The following is a 10,397-nucleotide window of genomic DNA, read 5'->3' as shown; positions in this document are numbered from 1 at the left end:
CGTACAGTGAGCCTCTAATATTGGCGGGAAGATCTGCAGACGTTTATAATTCTCGTGAAAAGTATTTTAGCATTTCTTCGAAATTTAGAGCTCATAGCTATAAAGAAAATAGGGTTTGTTACACAGTTAATCATGTACAAATATGTTGTTAGATGAATGACATTTCGCCCAGCAACTGTATCACGTGACACTAAAGCGTTATTTAACCAGTGAATAACCCATGTTAATATGTATATTGTCGTGATCAGAAACATGATCAGTGTTGTTCGATTTATCTTCTGCATTTCAAGTGCCTGTATTTCAGTATCTGAGATACGTACAACCTCTTCTTTATCTCGAATGGTACTTTTCAGATCTAGATCAGTTTCATGCCCAGTACTTGCAGGTTTCAAGCTATTCTCAACTGTAGCTATTTCAATACCTTTGCATTGATGTTTTGGTGCAATTTTATTTTTATTCTTTACAAAACGAGCTTTGGAAGAGAGCTTTATTGATACAGTCGAATGTTTAGATGTTGATGCTGACGTTAAGGGAACATTATTGATCCTTTGTTTGTGTCTTCTCCGTATTAAAATAGTCACCTTACTGTAGCAAAATATAACTACAACAAACATAACGACATAAGTTGCTCCAAGGGACATCTGCAATATGTTATGAAGAACTGGATTCTTCACAGTTTGCAAACATTTCATATTTTCATCGTCAAAAGTTGCTAGTGCCAACGATGGTGTTGAGGCGACGATACTAATAACGATTACACCGATACAAATCCATTTTGCTTTCTGCTTCGAGTAACATGTATTGAAAGGTTTACAAGTGAGAATATAACGGTCAATTGCGATAGCAGTGAGTAGGAGCGTAGACGAAATAGTTGCGACAAGTGAAGCGTATGCACGAACGGAACACAATGTCAAGGTCGCTATAACATACCATAAGCCGGAAATATTGTTAAAAACTACAATGAGGCTATTAAAACCTGCACAAAACAGCTCAAACACAGCCATCGTCCCAACAAAATAATCCGTACTTGATTTTTCCCGATTCTTTAGTTGCACAATGATAATAATTCCATTTCCTAATACACCGAAAATAACTACCGCCGACAAAATTATTATATTTAATACCTCCGCCCATCCAGAAAGGGTAAAGTTGTTTGAAAAACTTGCTTTGTCTGTCTCGTTCATCGTTTTCTAATGTCAACAGTTTTGTATCAAACACATTTATAGAGGTATGAGTGTACTCAAACCCTTTTTAAGTCTAGTTACTTTTCCTATTTGTCTGTTAATCAAAACAGAACCCACGTCGTTAAATCACCGGCGAAATAATTGAATGCTTTTAAACAAGACTTTAAGGCATTGTGTGATGCAATTACTATTTCCGATCTCATTTGTCGTTAAAAGCTTATGAAACAACCGTTTTAAACGAGAAAAGGGATTTAGAGGTCAATAAATGTTTCAGCTTTTAAGAGACGATTATTTAGACCCTTATCACTCATCCTCATTGAGAAAATCTCATATGATTGCCTAGCGGTCCTAAAATTTTAGAAAACATTTTATCAGATTATAAAGTAAGTTTCGAGTACACTAAGATATGATAGATAAAAATAAGAATCCCCTAAAGAAAGCCCAACACGGAAAAACTGAAAATGTTGCAGGCTCGGTTTGATTGAGTCTGTTCATGGACGGTACTGTCAAGTGCAAACTACCGTCCACGCCCCCTAGCACCGGCTTAAGCAGAATTAAACATTTAACATGAACTGGTACAATTTGGAATTTCGAAACATCCGCAGATGTGTTCATATGGCGGTTATCATAAAATCTTCAATGTGACATGTAAGTGCCATTCTATGAAAAGCTGCATATGGTCCCCAAGTAAAAAGATGCATGTGCCCTTAACGAGAAAACAATTGGTGGAACTAAATAAAATGGAATTTTGAAAGGGGAACAGAAGTTATGAAGCCTGCATATCACAGATAAGACGTCAAAAGAAAAATTTAAAAAGCAGACCACATTCTTAAGGGTGATTCAACAGTATTCAAATTGAGAATTTGTGAGATTAGGAGGGGGCTACCTTAAAATGTTCTTAATAGATAAATACTGAATACAACTTAAATTTGAGTATTGATTATGAATCATTTTGGTCCCATATACATTTAAATATATCTTAAACTTGAACTGACAGAAAGAATGAATAAATACATGATGAAAGACAGATACTTAGGAGTAAGGATAATCCCATTGAATTTATATCAAACGTTTTGTTGTTGTATTTTTTCACAGAAATTTCTATTTACGAGGGAGTGTGCACAATGTATATATGAGCTGATAGATAAACCATCAACAACATTTTTTTACGTTTTATGAATAGTGAACTCTACTTTAGACAATTAAAATAGTTAAGTTTAGACAATTAAAATAGTTAAATAGTGATATTGGCAAATACAAACGGCAAATATTTGAATAAAACAGTATTGTTAAAAAGATATATTATGAGATGATTAAGAATAACATAATTGTGAAATGATGAAGTATCTTTGGTCAATAAATTTCCGACTGGAAATTGTATCAATTCACTTCATTTTGGCAGCCGTAAGTTTGGATAAGTACTGATAATACATCCTTTATAGTTCATCAACATGTATCATTCCGCATATTAGATATTAAAAACGCTCCTTCGTTAATCGAAATTTCTGATAAAATGCAACTTCAGTCATAAATTCAAAGAGATAATCTCTATCCCGGAGAACATTTATGTCCTTAAATTCTTTCAATTCCCGTATTTGATCCATTTAATTCAGGCGTCACACTGTCCCGAAAATGACACAAGATGTGCATACAACTACGTTTAAACTTTATTTTTGCTCTTGATATTACTATCAAAAACAATTCCAATCACACAAAAATCTATGATAAAAGTGATGACTTTGAATATGGTATAGTAACTATCCACATTTAGATGGAAAAGTACCGCATGCAACATATGACGGGGTATATGTATCTCAGTAAATTTGATTCGCTAGAGCTTTTAGCAACGTGAAGGATTTTAAGAAGCTAAATATTTTCATTACTAGCAAACTACTCAAACAGGGCTGCCGCTATTATAAATTACGTTAATATTTTACAAAATTTTACAATGGTAACTTTGATTTAAAAATAGTGATTCAAAAATTATTTTAATGGAGATGTCATTGTAATTTTTTGTGTGGCCTTTCCTAAAATTATTAAACGTTTAACCAAAAGAGGTTCTGACCCTACTTTTTTAGATATGCCGCATGCTTAGTGTTCAACACTTTAACAGTTCGTCCTTTCCTCTTTTGATTACATCTGACGGACCAACTATACCGCATGCTTAGTGTTCAACACTTTAAAAGATGGCCCTTTCCTCCGTAGTACATCTGACGGACCAAGTGGGATACTCTATGATGGACAGTTCTTTATGCCATTTGGGACTGAATTGCCTTAATGTTCGTCTTCTACCTTGCTTCGCCGGGCCCTTGTAGGTGATTTTTTCTTACTCTGGCTTCCTTTAAAATATTGAGTACATTTGTTATGGTCATATGGGTATTCCTTTATATTTACATGATCATTTAGGTGTTTTACTTCTTTAACCTTTTGAAACCATAACAACTGTTATAAATTCACTTGGCGTGGATTCATTTTATTTCATAGGAACATGGTGGGCTAAGAGTGAGGTTTGATGCACCATTAATCAGTTTAAAATCCCCAGTAGTACTTACGCTGCTGACCGGTCCGAGGCGGCGCCCCTCTTTATTCCTCAGATGCACGTCTTTGTTATTTCATACTGTTTATGTGACACTTTTGCCGGTGTCCCTTGTTGTTTTCTCGTCTACGGTAAGTATGTTTCCTTTTGCCCCTAGTTTTATTTATTTGATCAATCAATCATTTATTTGTTTTCTTTGATTTCCTTGTCGTTTACCATTATTTCGTCTTATGTATCATTTAAGTGATAAGCCTATTCGTGCTCAACCTTGCGCCCTTTTTAGGGGGGGGGGGGGGGGGTCCTGTTGTTTTACTTGGTTCTTGTTGCTGGGTCGTGTGAGTACATGTTGCGATCATTGAACGCTGCCTTTCCTTGTTGATCTTGTTTATCATATTTGATTAAACTTTATCATACCACCCAAGTGGGGCTGTGGGCCTCATCATATTTTCTAAGGTGTCTTTAAAATTACATTGCTACTGCCTTCTTTTTCTTGGTTGACTCATCACCAAAGCATGTTAATCTGCATGAAATAAACTGAAAATAATTGTAAATTAATTGCAAATAATGGAAGCTTTTGATGTCTCTGTAAAGATGTGCAAGAGTGACAGATGAGGAAGATGGTCCAGCCGTTTATATGTCCACGATGCTAAACATGCAATGCTTGAGCCATTAAAAATTGCTTTCTTTCAATTAAAAATTGGTCCCATCTCGATGACATCTTACTAAAATACGATGGTGACATGGCGGTATTGCGGGGCCTTCACATAGTCGTGTTCCCATTTAAGACTATCGGGAATCTTCGTGTTTACTAAAATTGCCAGATTGCACCGATGATCACACGTAGAAAAGACGAAGACTACACAATTTGACAAGATGGCTTCACGACGATCTTACGAAGGGCAAAATTGACGAATTCAACACGAAAATGAACCTTCGCAATGTCTTCGGGCAATTTTTTGGCATGCCAAAAAATTTTGGAACCGCTCGCGGGGTTGCTGCCGGAGCTTGAAATATTAAGCCGGGGATCATACGAAGGCAAAAGATACCCTCTCGAATGGCACGATGTTATTACGATCAGATCCGAATTCGTGTGTCCATCTGATGCCAAAGTCAGGACAGTGTGACGCCTGCATAAATGTATACTCGACTAAAATAATTCAAAATCAATACTTGGATCTAAGTGGTATACAGTTTAATTTGAGCCGCGCCACGACAAAACCAACATAATGGGTTTGCGACCAACACGGATCAAGACCAGCCTGCGCATCTGCACAGTCTGATCAGGATCCGTGCTGTTCGCTATCAGTTTCTCTACTTGTAATAGGGTTAATAGGGGATCAGCATGGATCCTGATCAGACTGCGCGGATGCGCAGGCTGGTCTGGATCCATGCTGGTCGCAAACCCATTATGTTGGTTTTGTCGTGACGCGGCTCAACTTATTGAGAACAACTCGAGGTTTAATTATTTTGTTTCATTATTTTACGCCTATTCCCAACAGTATTTCAGTCATATAGGCAACTCGAGGTAGCCTCCTCCTTATGTTACAAAGTCACATCTTACCTTAGTTTACTTGAAACTGAATTTATTATTCTAATACCACTGTATTGAACAGTTGAGGACTGTCTTGACCGTAAGGCAATGGACATATTATAAATTCAAGTGACGAATTTAGGCTTCAGGACTGCACCCATCACGCCCAAGGTCGTATGTATGTATTTATGGATTGGTGGATGGATGGATTGATGGATGGATGGATTCTAGGCTAAACGACGGTTCATTCCCCCGAGTACAGACCCCGGACATGTCATCATTCATGTCTTTAAAGGTTATATAATATACCAAGAGGTAGCCTATATATTTTGAATTATGTTATTCACGAAATGATAAAAATATGTATGTAAGTCATTTTTGTGATGTTTACTATTTATATGCACACGGTTGCTTACCGTGTTACCGCCTTTATCTATTGACTTGGACGTTGAACCGACGGCATATTTGATTGGCTTATTACTTTCAAAACGTATCACAAATAGTGGCGAATAGGTGTGTGTTACACAGTACAATATAGATTTATGAAAAGAAATATATAATGTATAAAGTAACTCTCATCTGCACCTCAGTGGTTTTTAGGACAATACTCTCAATCAGCGCTAACGTTTTTTCTCTCCTTTTTTCCCTTTTTTATTAATTTGCTCTTTGGTGTGAATTAGAGATGTACTGTGATTGCAGTAACAAAGTCTGATCATTAATTTTCTTTCACCTGTCAGATGCTAATGCTTTGCGTGACTTATTTAATGTGAAAGCTATAGACAGACATTAACATGAATATTAACATTAATGGAAAATTCGTTTAATTTGAAACAATTTCCTTTATGAAATGACTGACGGCAATAACGGGAGTATTAAAGAAGCACGCCTCCAGATGTATGCTAATTTTCATGAAAATTTAAAATGTATTTAACAGTATAATATTTTAAAGGTACCAAATGAATGCAATTTACACATTATCAATGACACTTACAACATATGTAAATTACTATAAAGTGGTCAAAACATGCAAAAATAGCCCATAGTGTGTTAGTTACGCAGTAGAATCATAGTTATAAATACTGAAAAATTCGGTATTAAATCGCACATTACATGTAACATTTTACTAGAATATTGAATCTTTATACCTTTCCTAAAATCTTAGTACATTTTATTATTATTATTATTATCATTACGTATTCATTCTCTTAAAAGACAGAAATAAATATTCACTATTCAATTCTTAGAATTACTTATTCATTCTCTTAAGTGAAAGAAATAATAATCACTTAACAATTACTCACTCTTTTGTTATTATCAAAAAAACATCACACAAACCTAAGATTACTTAGTTATTCTCTTAATTAAGAGACGGTAATATTCATTATTTAACCCTTAGAATTACTTATTCATTCTCTTTAGAGAAGAAATACTCACCGATTAACCCCTTAAATTACTTTTAATAAAAATAATCATCATTCAACCGCTAAAACTACTTTTTCATTTTTTAGTGACATAAATACTCAAGAATTAATTTCTTGTATAAAGTATTCACATTCTCGTTACTAACAAAAATATTCACGATTTAACCAATAGAATTACTTATTCACATTTTCTTTTGTAACAGAAATACTCTCCATTTAACCATTAGAATTACTTATTCATTCTTTCGAAAGATAATTAAGCTGAGTACCTTTAAACTACACATATAACTACATTCGTACTTTTTTCGCAGACATACCTGTGAATAGAGAGAAACGTTTTTGTATAGAAACCTAGTTGGATTGGTTTTTTTTGTACAGCCAATATTTTTAAAGATTTATCGTTCCATTAAAAGCCTTATTATGTTTAAGTCACTCTATGGGGAATGTCAACGCACAAATCATAATCATCAATAAAAACAGAGATAAAATGATATCAGAATTTTATTTTCTTGATAAAAATAAAATAAATCTATCGACACACTCATTGTTATATTAAACTCTCTAGCACTGATTAAAAATCAATTAAAATAAGATTTAAAAAATATTTAGAATACATGTATGAAAAGAAGAAAAAAATGAAAGTTCTTCTTATTACTTCTGAAGCGAAATGCGCCTTCTCGCCTCTTGTTTCGATGCTGTTTCTATTCCTTGTTTGTGTATTTAAACGTTAGAACTTTTATTTAAAGTGTATTAGTGAGAGTTTGACGTATTATCTTCAAACAGTAAAAGAATGCTTTATTCGTTTGAGAAATGTTGATAAAAAAGTGATCCCTTTTTCGGTGCCACACCATATCAAAAAGGATCATCAAAGGGGTTACCAGAAGGGGGATGTGCCCCATTCTGTTTCGAGGGTTTGAAGGGAGCGGCAGCCCCCCTCATCGCCAAGAAAATTTTAGACATGTGACAGGCTAAAAATGGCTTCAGAGTGATTTTAGGTAACGACTAACCAACGCTGAAAATCCTTTTACTCTATCTCAATCCATTGAGAAGTTGCAGCACTTTAAAATCAGTTTTGATGGTAAAAAACAATGCAAAATAGTGATTTTTGGCAATTTTGAGACTTCCCCCCGTTGCCATGGTAACAGGAAATTTACGATTGAGCATGCTGCTACAGAGGCTATGGTCTAGTCAACATTTGTGCCAAGTTTCATCAGTATTGAAGCATTTTTCATAGTTGCATAGTAGTTTGAACTTGTAATAGAAGGCTTTTCAATAAAAACGGCCATTTCTCACAATATGCTCATGCAGTAAAGGGTTAAAAAAACAATGATAGAAATATATTTTATCCTCAAAGAAGTCAAAGCTAATATCTTAAGATATTTGTAAAAGCTGACGTTAAGATAAATTCAATGTTGAACAAAATCTATATCCTGCTAGAGAACTGAGAAGCTATCTCTTTATTTTTTTATCCTTGTTAAACATTTTAGAATGTCTGTCTTGGAAACACACAAGCATCAAGTATCAAATCTAAATATAGTAACATATAAATTAGGTTTTATCTGGCATTTTCTTGAAATAAGACACAAATCCACTAGAAATATTTATTAATGTTTTATGTAACACATGTTAACATGACAGTACGAAACAATATTACATATGTTTTAATAATGTAATAGTATAGTCATTGTTTAAAGAAGCTCAGGTGGTGCCTGTTAACAAACAAACTTAATCTAAGTAATTCAACAAATGAAAATGTGAGAAAAATACATTAGAGATTATTTGTTGATAAAAATTTCTTTATTAGCTTCAAGTTATTCATTAACATTTAAAATCCCTATTGTTTTGCTCATTTGAAAAACAGTTCACTTTTTTAAGTTTCTGTGTGTCGATTTAGGTTTACAGGTGAAGGGGGTCCATTTTCAATGTGTCTTCCAACCAAAAAATGTAATCATTGTATTCTTCATATCAAGGATTGTTAATGCAGTTCATTCCTATCAAGTGAAAGAATATAATGTTTTGGTTATTCTTTTCTAGAAATTATAAAGTTTAAAACAGTCAGCAATTTACAACATACATTTTTCTTAGAGTTAAAATGATATTAAAAAGTTACTATGTAATCATTTGTCTCTGCGGGCCCCAGATGAATTATCTATGTAATAAATTAATTGATTGTATTCTTACATTTAGAAACACCTGACCTCGCCTATTTTTTTACGCTGGCATTGTTTTGCTAACCTAGATATTTTACAATTCAGAGTGCAAACCATACCTCAAACTCCATAATGCATTATTGAAATTTGTTAGACTGGTTAGACGACTGATTAAGTAAATATTATTTAGTTAGTACACATTTACCAAACTTAGACTTAGCAGAATTTTGAAAAATACTTCAATGTGATTAGACAAAACATAATGTTGATCATTTAATATACGTAGCGCTTTAAAGTGTATAAAGCTCTTGTTTGAATTATATTTTGAAAAGAGAACATCTCTAAAATACTTAGAACATTTTTTTTGAGCGAATGACGCATGCACAAATTCACATCAGAACAGTTATAAATCTTTATATATAAAGTTGTAGCATTATATTTTGTCCCGAAAATATTATTCTGCTTAAATATATTTTTCATGTGCGTTAAACTACGAGACATTCTATGTTACAGCTGAGAAATGGAAAAACGTAATTTGGCCATTCATAAATTTTAGAAAAAAAACACAAGATATTTCATTTGATATAGCTTTATACTATTTAAACCATGTTTACAGAATTGAACATATATGTTTGCCTAATATGATAGAAATGAAAATACCGTCCTTGTTTTGGTTGAACTTAAGTTGTATGGTGAGCAAATTGACCCAAATTCTTGCAACAAATAGACATACATTAATTAATTACATTAATTCGTTAGTTGAAATTTATAATTAAACATATCCGAAGGCCAATGATTTCACAATTGACTACTATGGAATTTTCTATTTGATGTAACGTTTCACGACTAACTATTGAACTTAGGAAGAGTATCACTTGCGGGTTATATTGATTCGTGTCATATATAATACCACGTGACGCATAAATTATCACGTGCGGCTCTACTTTAATATCAAATAGACCAATTGACACGAAGAAAGGAAAATGGTTACAAATGAAACATCTTGTTTACTCTTCAAAAGTATTGTAATTCTCCAATATAAATGTATAATATCTACAACAAAGAGTGTTAATTTACTTACATACGCGTATACACGTAAACGAACATATTAAAGTGACATGCTCATTTTTCAAGGATAAAATAGAAAAAAAATGCCCAATATGCAAAAAAGAATATCACGTTCTTGTTACCTATATTTATCGTAGGATATTGTAGAAACGTGCGTGTGTCACGTGAGAGATGTAATCATTTTTAAGGTGGAGAATAGAACAGAAAACAGTTATGGCAAAATGTAAATTTCATTTTTACTTTTAACTGTAAACTCATTATTTACAATTTGATGGGCATAGTGTCACTTTAAAATTTCTCTTGATAATTCAATTCAATTAAGGCAATATTGATGCTAGTTGCAATAACTGCTTTAAATTTTACTTCACCACGAACGAAGGAACGATATCTTTTTACCCCATGTATAAAAAACAAAATAATTTAACATAAATTGTACTTTCTCATTTGTACCATTATCTAAAGCGGCGTCTGTGACTATCCCTTGTGTTATCTCTTATATAGTATTTT

The 10,397-nt window shown here is 33.3% G+C and overlaps 1 protein-coding gene across 1 annotated transcript; it reads right to left on the bottom strand.

Moving 5' to 3' along the window:
- Positions 1–14: 14 nt before the first annotated feature.
- Positions 15–1,004, bottom strand: LOC132742385 (G-protein coupled receptor 176-like). Its single transcript, XM_060730777.1, has one exon. It carries the CDS (start codon positions 1,002–1,004, stop codon positions 15–17), a length of 990 nt encoding a protein of 329 aa, XP_060586760.1.
- Positions 1,005–10,397: the final 9,393 nt, after the last annotated feature.

This window comes from Ruditapes philippinarum, unplaced genomic scaffold (assembly GCF_026571515.1).
Source record: "Ruditapes philippinarum isolate M1 unplaced genomic scaffold, ASM2657151v2 ctg1363_1_1_1_1, whole genome shotgun sequence".
In the NCBI taxonomy this organism is placed as follows: domain Eukaryota; kingdom Metazoa; phylum Mollusca; class Bivalvia; order Venerida; family Veneridae; genus Ruditapes; species Ruditapes philippinarum.
This window is presented reverse-complemented; position numbering and strand designations above follow the sequence as displayed.